Source organism: Pseudopodoces humilis, chromosome 4 (genome assembly GCF_049639895.1).
Source record: "Pseudopodoces humilis isolate 2021_Gansu_Grassland_sample_001 chromosome 4, ASM4963989v1, whole genome shotgun sequence".
Lineage (NCBI taxonomy): Eukaryota > Metazoa > Chordata > Aves > Passeriformes > Paridae > Pseudopodoces > Pseudopodoces humilis.
In genome coordinates this window covers 19,695,756-19,718,258 of record NC_142203.1, presented here as the reverse complement: position 1 = coordinate 19,718,258, position 22,503 = coordinate 19,695,756, and the positions used below count along the sequence as shown (strand labels likewise).

At 40.6% G+C, this 22,503-nt stretch overlaps 1 protein-coding gene across 3 annotated transcripts in view; it reads left to right on the top strand.

The window, feature by feature from the left end:
• Positions 1-22,503, top strand: part of SEMA6A (semaphorin 6A) — a 120,015-nt gene that overhangs the window by 85,716 nt on the left and 11,796 nt on the right. For 2 of the 3 annotated variants that reach the window (XM_005528129.3, XM_088054177.1), the window contains exon 18: positions 6,163-6,327. The exons of the other annotated variant lie outside the window; for it this stretch is intronic. In XM_005528129.3, the coding sequence (XP_005528186.1) occupies positions 6,163-6,327 (165 nt within the window). The remainder of the gene's footprint in view (positions 1-6,162; positions 6,328-22,503) is intronic. 3 annotated transcript variants of the gene reach the window in all.

Sequence of the window (22,503 nt, the reverse complement as noted above, 5' to 3'; positions counted from 1 at the left end):
TTAAATGACCTGAACTGAAAGAGGATCATTTCTGCAAGCCTAGAGTAGCAGGTTCCCATGAGGCAGCTGTTAATCTCTGCTCATAGTGCTTTCTACCACTTTGTTCTGCATATTTGGAAGTAGATTGTGCTGGTTCTTGGAGTGAAGAATGTCTTCATGAGGAGTCACCGCAGAATAAAAAATCACTCTAAATTCAAACCTGGACATGCATTGCAATAGCTTTTCTTATAGACATCCTGAACAAAGACAAGCACACACAAGCTAAGAGGATGTGTGGCCTTCCTGCCAAGTGAAGTCAATGGCAAAATTCCATGTGGGGTGGGAGCTTCCTTGTGAAGTTGCTTTCAGGCTGTAGAGGACTAGCAGTTCATTAGGGCTAGATCAAATTCACCATACGTTTGGCTGAACACAGAAAGAGGTAGGTTGATGTGAACTTTTAATTGATCCTTTCATCTCATGCCTGCAGAGTATGTAGGTACAGACCTGAACCAATGACAGCTCAGTACAGCAGAATATAAATAACTGTAGGCACAGGAATGCTGTTCAACATTTGTAAAAATAAAATCAAATTCCCCCTGCTGTTTATTACCAGGAAATGAAAAATGTGCAAGTGAAACTTATTTGAAAGTATGGTAATGAAAACCAGTGAAGGGAATGTACAAAATCAAAGGCAAGTTGAGACTTTCTAATATATGGACAGTTTCATCTGCATATACAGTTTATACTTTCTTTCATTGTGAACTTGCTGTATTTCTAATGCACAGAACAGTAATTAAAGAAGAGTAATAATGAAATCCATACTGCTGAATGTAAAGATAAAGAGAGTGGCTTTGGGCATAGTGCTGATGTGGCAGAAATGTCCTAGCTTTCCATAGTCTGCAGAGTTATAGCTGTGGAACTGGAGTTCTGGATCCTGCCAGCTAGAGTATTAGTAGGTCCTTTAGTAAAAACTGCTATTTTAATCTGACCAAGGAAGCAGAAAATGTTTCAAATGAGCAGCAGAATGAAAAAAGCTGAAGTCTAACAGAGTACAGTTAGCACAAGAGAGTACATTTTACTGTCCAGGCATGTCAAGCCCAAAGACAGAATCCATAAATGAACCCAGCTTTTGAAGTAGGACCTTACAGAGAGGTGCAACAGAGACAAGCTGAGAAAACAGAGAAAACCCAGCAGTGACATGGGATCCCATTCATGTCCGGTCTTTTACAGCTTATTTCATTGACGCCTCTCAGGTACATCCTGGTAAGGATGCAAGTCTCTATGCAAGTCAGCTCCTCCTTCTATTGGTTTAATTAAAATGCCTATTCTGATATTTTTGCAGTTGGGCTTTCTTTTCACCTACTGCTAGTCACCTCTATTGATCTTCCACATCAGGAGTGCAAAAATTCTAGGATGAGGTAGTACCCAGTCTCAGTAAGCATGTTCATGTTTGCCAACTCTAGTGACTGGTCTGAGTAATTTTGTATCTTGAAAAAACAAGAAATTTATGAATTATGTATTTTGATGTTACTGAGTTCAATTTAATGCAAAGGTAAATGCTACATCATGGTTAAGATTAAGCTTCAGAACATTGGTACCAGAATACCAACCGAATGAATGCTCAGTGGACTAAATACACCCAAAGCCATCTGAAGCTCCAAAAGAAGTCATAAGGCTTGATTCTCTTCATTTCTGCCACTATAAATCATCCTACTTCAAGACACTTACTACCAATCTATAGCAGTGTGAATAAAAAGAGAACCAAGCCCTTAATCTTTGTATTCTTAGCACCAGCCTCCCCCTAAGTTTGGCACATGGGCTGTCTTCCTAAGGCAGTCTCACATGATCAGTTGCAAGCATTTAAAGTGCAAACTGCACACAGGTGGCTCAAGTGACACTCAGGGAGAGGATAGCAGACTGAAGGTCTGGATGCAGAAAGTCAGAGAGAAATTTTGCAGGAGCATAATTTAAACAAGGAGATTAAGCTAGATCACTGCAAAAATAGCAGCTTCAATTACCTTTTGGAAACATCAGTTCTTAGTGAATTGGGCCCTTATATTACCCCCTAGCTATAGTTCTTTCTTCCTCTATAGTATTGACTCAACTTTCCCTCTAATTGTCTAATTAGGTTGCTATAGCTGTTAATAGGATAGTGTGAAGATATCTTAACCTCTGAGATTCTAATGACTTGTGCATATTAGACCACCTGTCAAATACTGATAGTATTGACTCTCTGTCTTTGTTTTAAACCTGAAAAAAAACCTCTTTAGATTTTACAAGTGCACTTCAGAACAAGCTATAGTTACAGAAGTGCAGCCTTTCTGCATCATTATCTGTGCTTATAGGCACTAAGTGCTTTTATTCTGCCTCTGTTACTTGATTACAGCACTCCAAATGAAAAGTTTTTGCAAATAATGGAAGCACCTAGACCAGATTTTTTTAAAGTGCGTCTATTTGATTTTTACATGTTTTCTTTAAACAAAGACGTTTGAAAAGCGCTATGTGTACAGTTATTCAGACGCTTATTTTAAAACAAAGGCAGAATTGGTTTTTCAGATGTTTTTTGTATTAACCATTATTAACACAGAGGTACTGACCACATCTCAGATGTGCTAAAGCCTTGTTAAATTTCAGCAAAGCTTATTTGCAAGTCAGAGTGGTAAAAAATGGTGTGATGGGGAAAAAAAGGCCCACTACATGTTGCAAACTATTTAGTGCATTGTAAAGGCTTGATAATGGCTGTGTGTGAGAGGGCCAGGACTGGGTTGTCTGCCACTTCAGTCTTTTCTCTGTTTATGAGAGAAACTTAAGTAGCTCATACATTTGTGGTGCCACACTGCTCAGAGGTGAAATTCACCCAGTGGGACTGGCTTTTCAGGCACTTACAGGGCACTGTGATACTGCTTACAGGAGCAGGTTTAATCTACTCCTGCCCTGCTTCCTCAAAATCAAAAGGAAGAAAGTTTATCTTGATTAGCTGTGTAAGCTTGCTTCTCAGTGTGTACTAGACTAATACATTAGTAACAGAGAGAGTATACTGATTCCTTGTATTTATGTGGAACTCCTCTCTACCCAGTGACCATCTGGTACATATTAATATCTTCACAAAGCCTTAGCTTTCCATTACCAGCAAGTTCTCTGTGTATTGGCAATATATGGTTCAAGAACTATTTTTTCCCCCAGAAAATGTGTCCCTTAGGCATATGTTTTCTCCAGATTTCTGTATTATGAAGTGTTTTTCTGTAACCATACTTATAGCTTTTCCTTAGAATTTCTCCTTTAAGCACACTTAAAAGTGCAAGTGTTTGGAAAGAGATATAGGCATATAAATGCATATCAAACACAGGCATATAATATGATTGCTACTTGGCAATATTTTCTTCTCTTTTACCTCCTTATCAAGCAATGACTAATTGCTTTCTTATGTTGAGTGCAGCACTATGTGTAACATAACCAAATATTGTACACATTACTGGTGTTGCTGAATGGGGTATAAACTTGAAGACTGGAACCCCATGAATGCTTGCACTGTGGCTTAATCCTTAGGGAAAAGAAAACATGAAAATACCATCATTTCTGATTTCTGCCCTGTTATTTGTCTTGTTCCTTGGGGATGCACACAGGAATTGACAAGCATAAAATAGTGTTGGAGTGAATGCTTTCAGGATCCAGCATATTCTTGCTTCAAGAGGGTGTGTGTTTTGAGTTGCTGGACCTCTACCTGTCCTTTGGACACAAATAGTCCTGCTGCAGGACTGCTGTGTGTGGAGCAGGCAGCACATTTGGATTGGAGTCCTCTATCTGTGTGTTACCAGTGTTCCCAGCCATGCTGGGGCTTATGGAAACCTTTTAAAAGAAGATAACATTTGGCTTCTCTTTTCTATTTGGGCAACATTCAAAACTGCCTTAACAAAATACAGTATTTAATTTGCTGTTTTAAGGAGAGATGGCTGGGAGAAAACACACTTTCTACCATGAGAGGGTAAAAAATCCACTGCCTTTGTCAGTATAAAACCTTCAGACTGACATCGAGAGCTAAATGATGTTAACAGTTACCTGTAGTTGAAGGTTGGCTTCATGGTGAGAACACTGTAAATTTAACCAATTTTCCTTTCTAAACATACAAGTTAAAGAATTTCATTATGGCCATGTCCTATGCAAAACATAGTCCAAAGCACTCCCATATATAATTCAATTCAGTAAATCAAAAGAGCTCCTTGAAAACTTATAGAGGAACACAGACATTTTTTTTACTCTAAAGACATTAATATTCAACAGGACTTCTTTATATCATAACAGCATCTTAATAGAAGTTGCTGCATTTTTCTGACTTCATCAGAAGTTCAATACCATGAAGCTGGTGAATGGGCATAAAATGAAGGATAAAATGAAGCATGTGGGGGCATCTAAAAGCTTGGGGACCCTGGTGGCCAGCATTTTTGATTCTTGGAGTAGAATTGAGGATCTGGGTTCATAATCTCTCTCTAGACTTCTGAGAGCTAATTTGGATAGATTTAGAAGCCATTTAAAGCAGCATGTTTTAGATGCAGCTTTCAAAAGCTTTGTGCATACCCAGGAGCTGGTTAAAATAAACTGCAGAAGCACAGGCTCTACCTGCCCAGCTCTGTGCCTTCTCTGTGAGGCTTAAATTTCAGCTCCTCGTGTTGATCTATCTCTGCCCCAGTGAATCTCAAATTATTTTTCTGAGCAGTGAAGCAAGATCAAGGAAAGGAGCAGGGAGAGGGTCCCTGCTAGGGCAGCCTGTAGCCTGGTGATTGGACTCCTCTCCAAGTGAGACTCATCTTAGGAAGGAAAATTAACTTACTGGGTTGTTCCAAAGGAGACAGGAGAAAGGAGGGCTGCTGTCATTCTGCCTAGTGTTATCTGACAAAAAAATATTATATTCCATTCTGTCTGTGAATAATCCAATTCTGTTAGTTGTGTTTGAGCATGTGTCAAAAATCCTTTTTTTTAATGGGCTCTTTAAGAAAAGTAGGTATGGGGATATAGTTATTCCACATAAAATTAAGGAGGCCCAGAACTCCTTGAATCCTGATGAAAATAATTCACTTTTTCACATGTGCTGGAAGGAAACTTTCAGAATGGTTTTGAGGTCAAAATGTTGTAGTGTGGATGGCATTTGGTGCCCTCTTGCCAAAGCAGTTGAGCCACTGGAAATTCCGTGTGGGAGCTGTCTTTCAGAGACAGTAGACTCAAGTATTTCAGGTGCTGATGTGCTTTTCAGATCCAGCTGCAAAGAGTGTATGAATCTACAAACACGCCACTGTCCCATCCAAGCCACCTTTCAAATTGTGCTGTGTTTCCAGTGGGGCAAGTTCTGTGAATGTGCTGTGTGTTGGGATATGCGAGAAGCGGATCAGTCTTGTTCAGGGCACCAGTAACAATGTCTAGAGCATTTGTAATGGAAAAAAGGCCTGTGAGATCTCAGTCTCAGCTGCTGCTGGAGTCAGGTGTCTTGGGCAGATCCACAAGGTGAGGCATTGTCTGCACTGTCGCTCTGAGCAGAAGTAGTGTTCAGTCTTGTGCTTATTTCAGAGCCGTTTTGGACCATCAGCTCAGACAGGACCAATACTGATGGTGCAAGCGGGTGTGAGCAGCTGGCCCGGGACATTTCCCATCTGGAGAGGAATGCCGCAGTGTGAGCACACTGGTTAGGCAGTCCTTCATTCCCCTGGGGGCATGAGGTACAGTGCCTCATGATGTCACCATTTCGTAGTTCTTCCAGTGTTCCCATTCAGTTTCAGCCATTTTGGACATTGTTCTGTTTCAATTGATTTTTTTATTTGCATTTTGACTGAGCCAGTATCAGACAGCATGGGCTGACACTTCAGTTTCAGTCAGGCATGTGTACTGAATCTAGCCAAAGGATGCTTGACTCAGATAACGTGTGCTTACGATCTTTCATATGCATTTAACTCTTTTGAGAAGCACAGAACTGCCAGCTCAGTGGCAGCACCTTTTAGCACCCTGATCTGGAAGGTTCAAATTCCCTCCTCCTTTGGAGTGATGATTTGAAGGACTTTTGAAACATTGCTCAGCCTAAGACAAGACGTTCACCCGTCACAGAAGCAAAGCAGTGCGTACACCCCTGAGCATGGGGAGGTAGCGTGGTAAGTTACTAATGAGACTTGTCTTCCCTGCCTGTATTTATAATATAAACAGGACACTCCAGTTCCCTAGTCCCAAGCACCACCACTTCTGACTCTCGCGCTCGACAGGGTTATGATGCTAGGGGACGCATGCTGGATTGGAAGGATCCGCTTGGTTCATCTGAAAATACAGATCCATATGTGGCAGTTTCATCCCATAATCATCAAGACAAAAAGGGTAAGGCCTTGGAAATGACATCCTGTGGTGAGGAGGGAGGGGGAGGAGGACTAAAGTGTAACTGCTTCCAGCTGGCTCAGAGTAACATGTAATGAAACTCCTGTGCTATAATTAAAAGCTTATCGTAAAGTCTGAAACTAAACAACCAATCTCAGATAATTCACTGCCTGAGGAAACCACACAAAACAAACAGAAGTCTGTGCCTTTATAGAGAGTTTTGTGCATGTGGGAAGGAAGGAAACAGGGGGGATTTAACTCTCTTTAAATTTGATCTGACCTGGTCTCTGACAAATCAAGATCCATGGCTTCCTATTGTTCTTAAGGATGCATTTTTATATTGCCTTTCTCTGAATTCCCAAGGCAGCACAACAGTTCTCAGCTAATTTCACATAATTTTCATCTCTCAACAACCATAGAATCCTAGAATCACAAAGTCCTTTGATTTGGAAGAGACCTTAAAGGTCATCTTGTTCCAGCCCCCCTGCCATGATCAGGAATATTTTCCACTTGACCAGGTTGTTCCAAGCCCCCCCATTCAACCTGGCCTTGAACAGTTTCAGGAATGGGCCATCAACAACTTCTCTGAGCAACCTGTTGCACTGCTTCACCACCCACCCTCAGAGTAAAGAATTTCTTCCTTATTATCTAATTTAAACCTGCCCCTTTCAGTTTGAAGCCATTTGCCTTGTCCTGTCATTACACGCTCTTGTAAAATGTCCCTCTCCAGCTCTTATATATCCCCCTCTAGGGACTGGAAGGCTGCTGTAACATCTTCCTAGAACCTTCTCTTCCTCATCCTGAAAAACCCTAGCTCTCTCAGCCTGTTCTCCAGCCCTCTGATCATCTTTGTGGCCCATGTCTTTCCTGTGCTGGGGACTCCAGAGCTGGATGCAGGGTTCCAGGTGGGGTCTAACATGAGCAGAGCAGAGGGGCAAAATCTTCTTCCTCACCCTGGCGGCCGTGCTGCTTCGTGTGCAGCCCAGTATACATTTGGCTTTCTGGGCTGTGAGTTGTCCTGGCTTAGGCACTTTGCACTTGGCCTTGTTAAACCTCCAGGTTCCCATGGGCCTACTTCTCAGTCTTGTCCAAGTCCCTCTGGATGGCATTCCATGCATCCATTCTAGGTGCATCAGTCATACCACACAGCTTTATGTCATCTGCAAATTTGCTGAAGGCTCACTCAATGCCGCTATGTCATTGATAAGGACATTGGTCCCAGAATTGACCCTTGAAGGACACTGCTTGTCACTGATTTCCATTCAGACCTCAGGCCACTGACCACTATCCTCTGAATAAAGATGTCCAGTAAATTCTTTGTCCATTAAATTGTCCACCCATCAAGTCCATCTCTCTCCAGTTTTGAGAGAAGGATGTGGGGGACCAAGTCAAAGGCCTTACAGAAGTTCAGATAAATGATATACATAGCTTTTTCCTTGTCCATCGATGGAGACTATCCACCAGGTTGGTCAGGCAACACTTTCCCTTGGTGAAGCTGTGCTGACTGCCTAGAAGAAGCTCTAGCAGAGCTTCTAGAAAGATCTGTTCCATGATCTTTCCAGGCACAGAGATAATGGGACTAACAAGTTGATAGTTCCCAGGGTCCTTCTGTCTACCTTTTTTTAAGATGTGTACAGTATTTCCCTTTTTCCAGTCACCTGACTGCCACACTTTTCAAATATCGTGGACAGTGGCTTGGTAATTAAATCAGCCAATTCCTGGGACTCTGGGATACATCTCATAACATTCCATAGACTTTGGAATGTTCAGGTTCTTCAAGTGGTCCCAAACCTGATTTTCTCTTACAGTGGGATAGACTTTGCTCCCCCAGGTCCTGTCTTGTGCAGCAAACATTTGAGAGAAGTGGGAGGAGATGTTGCAAGAGAAGACTGAGGCAAAATTGTTGTTGAGTGCTTCAACTTCTCCTCATGCCAGCCTTGCTAACCAGGTGGAGTACACCTTCTTCAACCTTCCTTTTCTGGCTGACATATGTCTGTAGAAGCCCTCCTTCTTATTCTTGGCTTCCCTTGCCTGCTTCAGCTCCAGCTACACCTTAACCTTCCTGACCCCACCTGTACACAACCAGACTGTGTTCCTGTACTCTTTCCATGATACCTGTACCTTCTTCCACCACTTGTGCATTTCATTTTTGCCCTTTAATTCAGCTACCAGGTTCCAATACAGCAATCCAGTCTCTTGTCTTTCTTGTCCAATTTCTTTCACCTGGGTTTACTAGCTCTTCCCTCTTGGGAGATATCCTTAAAGATCTACCAGCTCTGTTCTGCTCCCTTATCCTTGAGGGCAGTTTCCCAGGGGGTCCCTACTGTCTTCCTTGATGAGCTGAAAGTTTGCTCTTCTAAAATGCAGGGTCCTGCCTTTACTCTTTGCCTGAGCCATATGCCTGAGGACTGTGAACTCCACCAGGGCATGATGACTGCAGCCCAGGCTGCTGCCACTCAGGACATCTCCGATCAGTTCACTTGAGCTGGTGACCATCAGGTCCAGTATCCCAACACAGATAAGGAAAGCCTGCTCTAGTTTAACCACTGAAGTAAAACTGGGAGTAGTCCTAATCACTAAGCCTCAGTCCCACTGTCTTCAGTGAGACCTGAGCAGAAAATACCTTTTAACATGTGGTCATTGATGTACATTGAATTATGCATAATTGACTGCTCATGGAGAGGGTCTATGTTTTGTTTTTCACACACCAAGAGGTTGGGATTTAGGTGTCATTTCACAGTGCTCAGACCAGTGCTGAAGCACAGGGGTCTAATACAAATCCTGTCCTTTGGCCTCCACTCCCCCTTTGCCATACATATAGAGAATTAGGCAGAGAATTGCTAAAATTTGCTGCTTGAACATAGAGAAGAAGAACCTTTTCTCCTGTGTAGATGGTGGTGCCCCTCATTGCAACTTGACCCTGATCATTCTTTCAGCTCCTTTTAATCTGTATCTCAGAGACTTTAAAATGGTTCCTTTTAAACAGGGGAGTTAGGTTCAAATAGCTCCACTGCCTAGAGAGATCTGAATCCTTGTTATTCTTCTCCAGGGTGTTCTTAGATCTCTTCTTTCAATCTCTGTTCTGTTGAAGATGTTTTTCTCTGTGTGGACTAATTAAGTACTCAGTGTGTCAGAAGGAAGATGAGTATGAGCAAAACTCACTTGCTGAGTGGTTAGGGCACTCACCAGGGGCAGGAACACACGAGTTCAGTTCTTTCTGCTATGAATACTTGATATAAAACACTTAAAATATTAATTGAAATGTGGATTCCAGTCTCTATTGTTCATGCATTTTATATGAAAAACTCATTAGACAAAAGCATCAGCTGTTCCTAGAGAAGCTACTGGCAATGGCAGACCTGATGCTTTGCATTGTCTGCCTAAACTAGTAAGTTACTAGTTTCCCCTATTCCTTCCCCTCCATCTGACCCACTGAATCTTGAATTCTCCACATTAGTTGTGGCAGCTTTCAGCTAGGAGTGATGAGCACATTAACATCACAGTACAGTCTTCAGCAGAGCTACATGAACAGCTGCTGGTGGTCTGGACCCAGACTGTGACTTCAGTGCCTGTTATTCATAACAGTCCCAGATAAACCATGCCTCCCATAGTCCAGGGATATCCAGGGTTACTGAACTTCCCAAGATTGACCTCAGAGAGCCTTCACAGCTCCTTATCATAAAGGCAATGGGCATCACCTGGCTGGCCCAGCAGAGACAAATCCCGAAGCACTTTTCCAGTTGAGGAGGTCAGTCAAATTAGGCAGAAGGTACAGTAAAACTTCTTGAGATACCATGGAAAATATTAATCTAGTATCCTTGACTTTTAAGCTTATTGGCAGGAAATTGAATATGAAGATTTAAATTCCCACAAACAGAGGACGTAAACTTGTCCCACTCCTCCCAGCTAATTAGCTCTTCTTACAGAAGAAGGGAAAAAATACCCCCATTTAAACAATTTCTTTGTAGAGCTTAATCCTGAGAATTACTGCAAAATCTAAACCAAAAAAGTGAACTTCTAAAACCTGATAAGTCTTACCTGTGTGTTAAGCACAGAACCTCTTTGCACCCTGCAGACCTGGGGGCTGCTGAGCTTTGGCAGATGAAGAATTTCAGGTGGCTGCAACACACAAACTCAGTAACCATAATTTCAGGTGCAAGGGAGTGACAGTACTGAAGATGAAACCTCACACTAATTCCAGTTTAAACTCAGTTTGAGATATCATCTTCATTTTTTAATTCCTAATTCCTTGCTGTTCAATTGTAGAGAGGCAATTAAGAAAAAGGGATGTCCCTTACATAGTAGAGGGAAGGCAGATAAACCTGTATGCCCTCCTTAAGATGGCATGTGATTTATCTAGCACTCCTCTTTCCTTTCAGCAATGTCAATGATAATACTGACAGCCAAAAAATTAGGATCTTTTCTGTCTTTGTCCAATTGTTGGTAACACCTGTTATACAAAATACTTCAGGTAAGAGGACATTTCATAGAAAATCCAGCATTCCCATTTCTGAAAATAAATGGTATCTTTCTCTTGTCCACCCTGAAAGAGGGGGAAGGAAGGATCCCTTGAACACAACTCCTCTGCTGCTGCCAGACAAGGGAGTGGTGTCAGAAACCACCAAAAGTGGAAGAGCTGCCCCTTATGTACCCTGAGGAATGCAGACATGTGCATGCATTTAAATAGAACTGTTTGTTATGTGTGGGTCCCTGCTTCACAAGTCTTCTGAACAGCAATGCTTAATATATGGGAAACTAGCTCTTAAAAGCATCTTGTATGCCACTAGCAGCTTTCAGAAGAGCATGCAGTGAAAATATTAATAAATGTATAGCCATTGGATTCTAGTCATTTTTGTTTCAATTCACTGACTGATGAAGTGGCTTACATTCAATACTTTCTTCCCAGAGAGTGATGGTTACCAAAGAGCCTTATAAGTACTTGACAGGGTCATTTAGATATCATGCATTCTTTGGTGCCTAATTATGAATATTGACAAAGCTGGAAGCAGTCTACACCCATCAAAACAATGGTGGCAGAGGTGACCGCATGGTTGTTTATCATTACCATCCACTTGTGTGTTGTTACTCCTTGCCTTGCCCAGTCAGAGCCAGTTGGCTCCAAAATTCTATTGAGCTGTTGTTTCAAAAGGGCAAAGGAAAGAGTTCTTACACAAAATTAAATCAAGAAATGTTACACTTAAAATCTTTTTATCAAGATTTGTTTCCACTTTTGCTGTGATTCTTTTGCTTTCACACATTCACAAAGAAAATTTTATTTTTGTTACTATTTTTGCCTTGTTTTGCAAGGTGCTTTGTGGTTTTCTTCACTGGTTGTGTCTGTTCCTTTGAACAGTGTTTTCTTTCTTTTTCTGTTCTCACAAATGGCTCCTTACTGATTGTACTAACTGCATAGAATCCACTTGCTGTTTTCTTTACTGTAGCACGTTTGCTTTGATGATGTCACATCCATCCATATGCTTCACTCTTAATTCAGTGCAGGCATCTTGGGGAATATCTGTGGGGGTGTGAAGACAGGGTTCTTTAGAAGAGTTGACTCATGGGAATGTGACATTTGTGTGCCACAGCTTTAGTAGCTAAATATACTCTGGGACTGTTGTTTCTGAGCCACATCACATTTCTTGCCAAGATGAAAATGTGTAGTCCAACCGATAGAGTGGGAATTGTGCATTGCCATCCCATTGGCATTTTCATTTTGGCTGTTAAGGAATCTGCCCTTTCTATTGCAAGCAAAAAAACCCCAAAAAACCAAAAAGCTCTGATTGGGCAAATTACAACCCTCTTCCCTGTTCTCCTCACCAGAAAACTAAATCAAACCAAAGCAAAAAAAACTCAAAACAACAGCATGTGTTCTAGAGTATGTTTATGTTTTGTTTTCTTTCTTGCTGTGTTTTGATGTTAATTTAATTGTATGTTTCTCACCTTTGTTGAAACAGTTTCCCCAACCTTGCTGCCTAACCTTCCCCCCTGCTGCCATTGTACTTGGTGTTCCTCCCTCCACAGTCGGAGTCATGAAGCTCCTCCTGTGGAGCACTCCAAGGCTTTACCCTCCACACCCCAGTAGTGCCCTAGTGCTGCGTCCCTCTGTAGTCGTCCTACTAACGAAGGGGGGAGTAGAGATGTACAGCTCTTCGACAGGGCTCCGTGAAGAAAGCAAAGTGATTTTCTTCAAGGGTAGCTGGTCCTGTCCCTTACTACCCTGCTGCCCTTCTCTGCTGCTTCCTGTTCTTCCTGCCTCCATTCAGAAATGCCTCATGCTCTCCTAGTACTGGGTTCATTAGTGCAAATGTAGCCAACAGCTCGGTTTTCTCACTCATTCCCTAATTGCCTGAAATCTGTGCTTTTTAATCACTGCGTTTATAAACTGGTTAAAAATTCAGGTTATGATTTTGGGGGTCTGCTACAGCTTCTTCTTGACTGCATTCAGGTGGAAGTGGCTGAGCTGGGCACTGAACAACAAAAGTGAAGTGGTTAGCAGTCTTTAATGTTTGTATGCTTACTTGGCTCAGCACTCCTTAGGTGAAGATTGTTAGGTGGTATCTCCTTTCCTTAGCAAGCCTTTTGTTGTTATCCATATAACTAAGGTAAAAAGCTGATTAGAACTGGGTTGTAATGAACACAGTTTACAGAGTGAAGAGTTGCAGGTTTATTTGGATATCAAGAGTGCTCCTTTAGAGACAGTATCTGGTAGCACCTATTATTTTATAGACTGTACAATCTCTATTATTATTTTTATTAATAACAGCAGCTCTTCTTCAGCTATTCATTAGCAATAGTCAACTCCTGTTTTTGGAGAGGGCTGTGCTCTCGGGGAGCCCAAGAGCTGTTCCTTTCAAAACCTGCCTCCAGAAGATATTTCATATTGTACACAAGTGGCGGTGTTACTAAATTTTACTTTGATTATCACTACTTGAACCATTTGCCAAGTGCTGACAATGCTTGTCTCTGGAGAGTCTGCAAATGATCAGGCAGATTCTGCTGCAGTGAGACAAAATTATAAGAAACTCCAGGTACAGTTATGATAAAGAATGTAAAGTGCTGATATAACAAGATACTCTACAAGTAGACATGAAATGAGTGGGGGAAAAAAAAATCTGTGGGAAAACAAAGCTTCAGACTTTAATTTTTTTTGGCATAAATTAAACAATTAATATTCATCACAGGAGAGCTGATTTTTGCACCAAGAAGTACATTTGCAGAGTATGTTTTTACACAAAAATATTGTTATATGCTAATATGTACAAGGATCTGAAAGATTCAAAGTAGTTTCTATATCAGAGAAAAGAGAAGAATGTTACTATGTTTTTGGTATTATGTAATAAATCAGATGAAAAAATGAGGAACTAAAGTGGCACAAAATTTGTCAAAACTTAGGTTTTGAGTCAATGTTTGCAGGTCTGAGTGGAAGGGCTTGGACTTTCAATGTGTTGAGATGAAGCAAATATTCAGTATTTCATCAGTATCACCATTCTGACACTGTCAGAAGGAACTGATTGATCCGAAAACAAGTGTAAGGCTAGTGGGAGGAGTTGCACCATAGGCAGTTCTGCCTGGATGGGATTGGGAAGAGATGTAGTCACCCAAAGCATGTGCATCTGGGGAAACTCTGCAAACACTGCTGTTCTTTCCCATATCTCAAACCATTGTATGCACAAACATAAATCACTTACAAGTACTTTGCAGATTACTAAGTGTCAAGTGCTGAGGAAACAATGAAGATTGAATCAGATCAGATCCTTTCTTTACTATACTTACAGGTTTTCATCCCAGAATCTAGTAAAAGAACATTTTGAGAAAGGGAGTAGAGAATTTGCTCTGATTCTATGATTCTATAGCATGTGGATGAGATTTGGGGTGAGAGGCATGGTTACTCAGAGCTGTAGTGGTTCACAGTGATTTTACCTAGGCAGGATGACACACGGTTTAGTCTATTTAAACTTGTATAAAATGACATCTAGATTAAAACATACTGACTTTTCTCATTAGGATGAAAACAGAAGTTGGTTGGCTGAACCTGTGCTAAACAAAACTCTGTAGATTTTTTTTCTGAAATATTCTTTAGTAAATTAACATCAGTTTACTGTAAATGTCCCTATTTCCAGAGGGAGGCCTTATTTATAGCCTGGTTGCTTAGTTGAAATAAAAATAAACAAACAAACAAATAAATAAATAAATAAATAAATATTAGAACAAACAACCAACCCTATATTTGCCTAAAATTGCTCTAGTGAGCAACTTGTCCAGGAAGTGGATGTCTCATAAACTAATCCCAGCACACCTACTGTGGAGCACTGTTTCAGCACAGTATCAGCTAAACACCTGAAAGCCATTGTTAGCATTTGAATGGGACCAAATTTCCCAGTATAGTTTTTAGTGGCCAGATACCTGAGTAACTAGACCAGGCTAATAACTCACAAACATGCCAGAAGACTGATGATCTCACCACACTGGAATCGCTGGTATCCTGTGACATGCACCAGGAGGGCTGTGCAGTCAGGATTAAGAGAACACACCAGACTTGTCCAGAGAAATGACACTGATCCTTCTTCTGTTCTGTCTTGCATGTATGAGCTGTCTGCTCCCACGGCTAGAGACAGTTAATCATCTCAGATTACATCCTCAAGTTCAAACAGTGACAGCAGTAAAGTAGATGCTAATTAATAAAATGGAAATTGTATATAAAATTCATGAAAGAAGAATGCTGGAAGGATGTTTCTCACAGACTTGTTTTTATGATGTTTTAGTAAGTTTCTCTGAGAACAAGAGTGAAGAGACAGAGCAGAGACAAGGCATTCAGAAAAGATGTCAGGAGCTAAATCCCTGAGCAGGGCCACATCTTTAAGCCAATTTTAGTCAAACATGGGGTTATAATAGAGTACAGGGCAGTGATTTAGTGTGCTTTCTCTGTGGCTAAGTCTGCATTTCAAACCTTATGTAAAGAAAGCTCCAGCTCATTTAGTCATAGATTTTCTATAGTAGCCATCTGAAAGTGCAAGGAAAGGTTTTGCAGATTTAACTGCAAAAGACAGGCAAGGATGAGGAAATCAAGATAATGGTGGGGTATATTCTAGCACACACCAAGTGCCTGTGCCACACTTAAAGAAATGCCTATACTTTAGCACTGACATTCACTTAACGTTTTCAGAATTCAAAACATTTCTGTATTTCACTAACAGTACAGATCTCAGATTTAATTGAAATTAACTTAGCAGAAATGGAAACATTGAGTGGCAAGATTAGAACCAAGAGTCATTTGCTGTTTAGTAGCAGAAAAAAAAAATTACATCATTGGTAACAGAAGGGGTTGTATTGCACAGGGATGTGCAGCCCCTGGTTACGAAAACAGAGCTTCTCTGTTCCGCATTAGTAGACCCTACAAATAAAAGAACGGTGAAGTTTAAAATAGATATTATCAAATATGGCTTCTGGAAACAGCAGGTATCCTTGACCCATAATTGTCCACCTGCATGGGTTTCAAGTCAGGCTATCCATTTCCAGGCTGCAATGAGCTGTAGAGGCTTGTCTTGCTAAAAGAGGGAAAAACTGTCATTGACCCAGGACCCTGATGTGCTTTTTCAATACAAGAGGCCACATCTAATTTGTCAAGGCAGCTGCTCAGGGTTCAGGGCACTACAGCTATTGTGTGATGGACCAGATCCCCAGCTGCATTCATCCACTGTTACCCGGTGAGGATCGCTCAGTGGAGGAACACAGACTGCCTCATGCTCTTGTTTGACCTTTGTGGCACTGACATATTTATCAAGAGCTGGGAATTCGCTGTAGGGTGTGCTTGCTCCACAGAGCCACTACTCTATCTGGAAATAGCAAGGCATAATTGGTGGGCAGGACGTTGAATAATACCCAGTTTCATTTTTGTGATGTTTGTATTGATTGTAAGGAGATGTTGTGCCATATAATGATGCTGAATTGGAAGGACAGTCTAGCCCTTTAAACAGGAGATTTCTGAAACTGCTTTGAAATTCAAAGGGGTTTCATAGCAGAAATTCTAGTAGCTGAAATACATTTAAAGCACTTTTTAGTTTTGTTAATGCCAGTGTACAATTAAAATGTCAATATACTGTTAGAGGTATTTGACTAATTAATTTTTCTCATATAAGATGTGTCTAGTTCCAATGACTTTATTAATTAATAGTTCAGATGTAGTAATTTTACAAAGACCTAAATATTGACAGTCCTGGTTCAGAGCACTTTTAATATGGTCTGTAAACCTTCAACTGTCTAATTACCTGCCCTATAAAAAACACCACCTTACATTTTTCTCATATGCATTAGCTTTTAGTTAATGATTATCAACATCTCTTTAATTGTATAGGAAGGATCCCAAATAACTTTTCCATTTTTCTTAGTTTTCGTTGACTTTAAAAAAGGCACACTTAATTCTTTGTGTCAGCATGGGCTGGTGCTTACTGATCAACAGCAGGTAGTTAATTAAAAAATTAAAAGCCTGGAGAGGGCATAATTTAAGTTTTGCAATCTCAGTTTTATCGAACATTAAATACAGATAACAAATTTGGAAAGCAGTTGTTCCTCTGAATTTCCTTAATTTAGTCAGGTGTTTAGGCAGGTGTTCCTTCAGACTCTTTAATAGTCATTTAGTGAGGCCCTGTAATCTCTTCTATCCGGTTATAATTGCTATTACTTTTGCTAGACTTTAATTATGTATTCTAAGATTGTGCCAGTGGCTGAGAGAGAGGATAGGGAAAAGATATGTTGTTATTCTCGTGTTACAAAAATATGTCATAAGGGCACTTTATTGAGAAGTTTTGAAGCAGATAGTGCAAATTTACCACTGTATCAAAAATGTGCGTCCTAACATCCCTGTGAGGGAAAAAAAAGGAACTTTGTTGGCAAAGCTGTAAATTTTTCTGAAATCTCAGTCCCTCATGCCCAGAAGAGACTTCTCACTGTTAGGCAACTAAATAGACAAACAGCTCTGTATACATTGAGCATTGGTGTTCTTAAACCACCAGCTGATAGCCTCTCCCTGCCCCAGCAGAGCAGAATAAGTCAGGGTCCCTGCTCAAGTAGATTTTAACAGCTCCATTGGCATTAGTAGGGCTCAGAGCAGTTTATAGAGTAGTTGCTCAGGAAGCATTAAGAAGGATTTCTGGCACAGCTATACAATGCAGCAAACATTTGGAAATGGCTAACATCACCAACTTTGTGTTGGCCAGGATATTAAACTGTTGTTCTACCCGCAACCAAAGATTGCTTATCTTCTGTGAAATAAAATCTCAGCTGAAGGGGCAGCTTGATAGCATTGTCACAACTGGGCATAAACCAGACAGTTCTTTCATATGCCCATCAAGGATTTTTTAATTGTAAAATAACACCAGCTGCATGCTGTCAATAATATGCCATCTTGCTCATGTTCCATCCCATCTTACCCACAATTGTACTAGAAAATAAAAGAGCAGCTGTTATATATAAAAAAGGAGGTTAGGGAGAAAGCTGGCACATTTTTTAAGCCCTAAAAAGCTACTGCTATCCACCATCATGTCCTTGTAAAAAGAAACAGAGGGGTATTTTTGGAGAGCCTGAAAGATCTGCAGTTGCTGAACACAAGCAGTGCAGCATGTGCAGAAACACCACCAAAGCCTTCATTACAATAATTCCAAAAGTCATTTGAGAAGCACGTATGTTCTAGATGTTTCCTTATTTTTTAAATCAGTAAATTCTTATTCTTAAATAAATACTGAGTTCCTGTTTGCAAGCAAGCAGGGTGAATGCTACAGAAGCCACAGTGTTGGGTGGGCACTGAGTACCACTGGTTTTTAAGGATGCCCATAGATGTGGTCTTACCAAGTAGTGCAGGAAAGGCCACCGGTAGTGACTTAGAACTGCTGGTAAAATTTAATTCTGCTACCAGCTCATTGCTGCCATCAAACTGCTCGGCAGTTCTCCATGTGCAGTCACTGCTGAATGAGCCCCAGTCAGCCTCTCAAAGGAGGGCACACTGCAGGAGTCCCCTCTGTCCCTTCTGCCTGCTGTCCACACTGAACCTCCTGCAATCACCACAGCCTGTGCAGAGGTTTGTTCAATCATGGCTCATAACAAGGAACATAAAGAGCACTGCTCTTTCTTTGCAGATAGCATTCAGCTTTATCTCTACAAAACAGGAGTCCCTATTCAGTGGCTTAAAGAAGTCTTACAGTTTTGCAGCACTTTATGTGTTTTTTGTCTAAATATGACCAGCAACAGGCAATGTCCTGAGGCAGTCATCCAGTAAGACCAATAAATTTTGTGTACACAGGGTTTTTTTTCTTATCTCAGAGTGCAGTTCACACTCATTGAACTAAATTACTAGTATCAAATCAGCAGCTACTTTCATATACCCAGCATCAACACCTGGAAAGACAATACAGTTTATCTCTACTTGCTCATGGCAAGACAACTTGATAACATCAGCAGTACTTCCCTGAAAGGTTTGATCTCACCTACACTGTGTTACATGTCACCAAGTAAAAAGAGATAACAATAAAAATTGATGGGGTTTCAGCACTAGGAAAATAAATTAGGCTTTAACCTCTTATATGGAAGTTTGTATAGCTGTAGATCAGTAAACATGTCTTGAGAGCTAGTCTACAAATGTGAAAAAGCCAGGTATGTTCCTTGTTGCAGGAGCTACCTTCATGTTGACTAACTAGCTGTGTAAGCTCCCGGATTTTCCTGCAGCCCTGGAAAATGCTGGGTTAAAGAAAAAGCATGAGCAGGAACTGGGTAAATGACTAGAGTAAATCCAGAAAAGTGAAATTTGAAATCAGTAGCAGAGATGATTACAAGGCTGGGGGGAGTTGTTATTTGCAGTAACACTGCTGTTTGTGAGATGTTTGGTGCAGCAGACAGGTATGTGTGCCTGGCCTACTGCTGGACAATCAAGAGTGTGTCTGCATGGGATTGGAATGTATGTTGGAGAGGACACTCTTTTGCCCACACTGCTCTGGTTATATTACTGCTGGACTCAGCTTTACTGGAGCTGGGGCATATGTCCTCTGAGATGAAGCTACAGCTTCTCCTCATCTAGGGAAGCAGACTGGCCATAGTAATTACTGAGCATGTTTAAAAATGTACACAGGAAATATAAATGAAGTTGTGGCAACAAAGCATAAATGTACACACGGTGTCTGCAAGGTAGGGAGGTGTTAAAAAGAATTAGGTTTGAAAAAAAGCAGAGAACTATAAATAAGACAGAAAAATGCATGAAAGAAGGTACCACTGAAGACAGTAAATTAAGAAAGTGAGACTATAGCAGCATCTGGACACAAAGTCCACAAAGGAAATGCTGTCTTTTACTTCAGGATATGGCTGGAGTAACCATGTTTGCTTTGCTGGACATATTATGGACATGAATTAATGTAACAGACAAAATAAAGGTTCTGGTATTTATACTTAAAGAGTAGTGAGATATCAAAGAAGAACTAGCAGTAAAATAAGTCTTGCTGACTGTTAAAGCCTGTGTTTCAGACTCATCACAATCCCTCAGTCACTTAATGTATTCAAAGGCAGGTGAGGCAGTGGTGCTGCAATACAAAGGGAAATGGTAAATCTAATATCAGACATGTATACTGTTTTTTTTTCCTACATCACCAGCCCTGCAAATCTTTCTGGAAGAAGCAATCTTCTTAGTATCCCTGTCAGGGGCATGTTTTAATTCTTAAGTCCAGGCCTTCTGGCTACACCTGCTGTGTTCATGAGTGTAGGAGAAATGAAGAGCTAATCCACAGTGTTTGCTTTTCTATCATGCAATATAGAGTGATGTCATTTTAATGACAGAGGAGGTTTTATCCTTCCTCTGTGTAAAGGCAGAGCTAACAAAGGGTTCAGCCACATTCCTAGCACGCACCAGCAGCCCAGCTGTGGGCAGAAGGACTGTCCCCTAAGAAATATGGTCTATGTGCATGAGTAAACACTGTTGGCTTAGTCACATAGTTGTTCAACAATTTAGTTATCATTTCCAGGAGCCTCAGGGAATAGGAAATATAGGGTACTGTCTTTCTATTTGTCTTTGAATGTTTAATAGACGACTCCTTTGTTAGCTCAGGTGTGATGTGTTCAGTTGCACTATTAGCTCAAAATTAGCATTTACATTTTTGTATCTTTAAAAAAGATCAGAGGATGAGGAAACAATTTTTGCTTTTAGATTACATGTGGTGTTTGAAATTTAACCCATATTCTACCATAAGGCTGCTTTGAGCTTCAGCCTGCTAAGCAGAGCTGCTTATGTTGACATTCTGCAAACTTCACTTTTCCCTGTTGTGCAGAAAGGCCATAGTTCAAAACAGGCTGTATAAAAGGAGAGGAAAAGCCACAGAATTTCTCAGTGACAGCTTCTTTTTCCTTGACACTATTCATAAAACTTCTTCCAGAAAGGCACTGCGTTGTTCAGAATACATAATGCCCGCATCAGAAAAAGAAAAAAAAAGGAAAAAAAAGAAACACCCAACACTTGTTCTGTGCCATCAGAGGAGCTCCATGCAGTGAAATGGGAACTGTGAAGATGAGAGATTCACTTTGCAGGCTACAACAACTTCTCTGAAGCCCTGAAATCATGCATATTCAGCCAAACATATGTAAATCTATTTTAACCCAGCTGTGAAAGATCCCCTGAAGTAAGCTAATAAAGAGCAGCTGTATATGTTTAAGCTTATCCCAGGCATACTAGAAAGGTCCCAGAATGTGCACTGAGCTTTTTTTATGTCATGAGAGGAAATGCTGCAGACTTTAAAGGAAATTTGTGTTTTAAGATGCAAAACAGTATAAAGTTTGTGTCTGCCGAGACAAGTTACAAAAGAATTAATTTTCCTTGACATTTGGATTTTATACATCTCGTTTTTAACTACTGTGAATGCTTGTGTTTTATGGGGTTTTTTAAGCGACCTGATATGTCTGTTTATTCCCAATCCTGCAGAGGCATCTAAAATTATCATTGCTCACTCCTAAAGGGTGAGAGGTGAAGGAAAGTACTGAAATCAGGGAAGTTCAAAATAATCAGCCACTGAGTACCACCTGCCAGTGGGAGAAAGGTTGTCAAATGCTTTCTAGTGCAAGAGCTGGCCCTGAGCTTAGCCTCTGGGACAAACAAAATTGGGCTAGCTTCAGGACTGTAATGACTTTCATTATATTTTATTATATATGCAGGAGGTTGTGTCAAACAGACATTCTCCCATACCTGCAAAATTAATAATAAGAGATACTGCTCAGAAGTAACACAAATAAAAAAGTTTTAAGAGTTTGCTATTCTAGTCTTTTCCCAGTCTTGTCTCCCCTTCACTCCAGTGGGGGTGGAAATTGTCTGAGCATGAATTTTCTGGTTCAGGTTTTGTGATTTCCATCTGTAATCCCTTGTTTCAAAATTCACAAGTGTGAATTCACAAGGCCACGGTGTGAGTTTTGTATGGCCACTATAGTGTGCAGAAAAATTAGATTGCAGGTTCTTAATCAAATTAAAACCAGATAATTGAAATTGATTCTTAAAATGTGTCTTCAAGAGTCACAAGTTTTGTCATATGGACATGTTGATCTCCCCTCCTTTTGTAAGTTACCATCTTTTTTCTATAGAGAGTCATATTGGCAGTCGCTCATGGAAAGTGAAGAGAATGATTTAATGATGAACAGCTGAAAGAAGAAATTAAACCATTGTTAAAGATAATTTGATAAACCTGTCCTGGAGGGATTGGTCTGAAATAGGTCTAATAAGGGGCCAAAAAACCTTGACAGAGGCCACTAGAGCTGATTACATTGCTTAGGTAGTTTTCAAGGCTTTGTTGCAGGTTACTTCAGTCACAATATTTATTGATTTTGTTTTCATAGTTCTGAAGTATGATTTCTTCTCATGCCTCCAATCATTCCCAGGCTTCCTGTAACTGAAGGTTTTTTTCTTTAACAAATTTGTCCTCTTTCCATCTTCATATACCCACTTTTTCTTTGCTGGATACCTCAGACTACTAGCTCAGGCAACTGGCTTTGAGAGCCCTAGAGTAGAGAGAAAATGGATTGCTTTTCTCAACACAGTCATGCAAAACTTCAGAGTTGCAGACCTTTACAAGTCAACTATACAGCTTTGCTGAAAGGAAAGTGGGGGATAGCATTTTCCAGCAGCATTAACGATGACTGTTTGGGCTGGGTTTTTTTTCCAGCTGG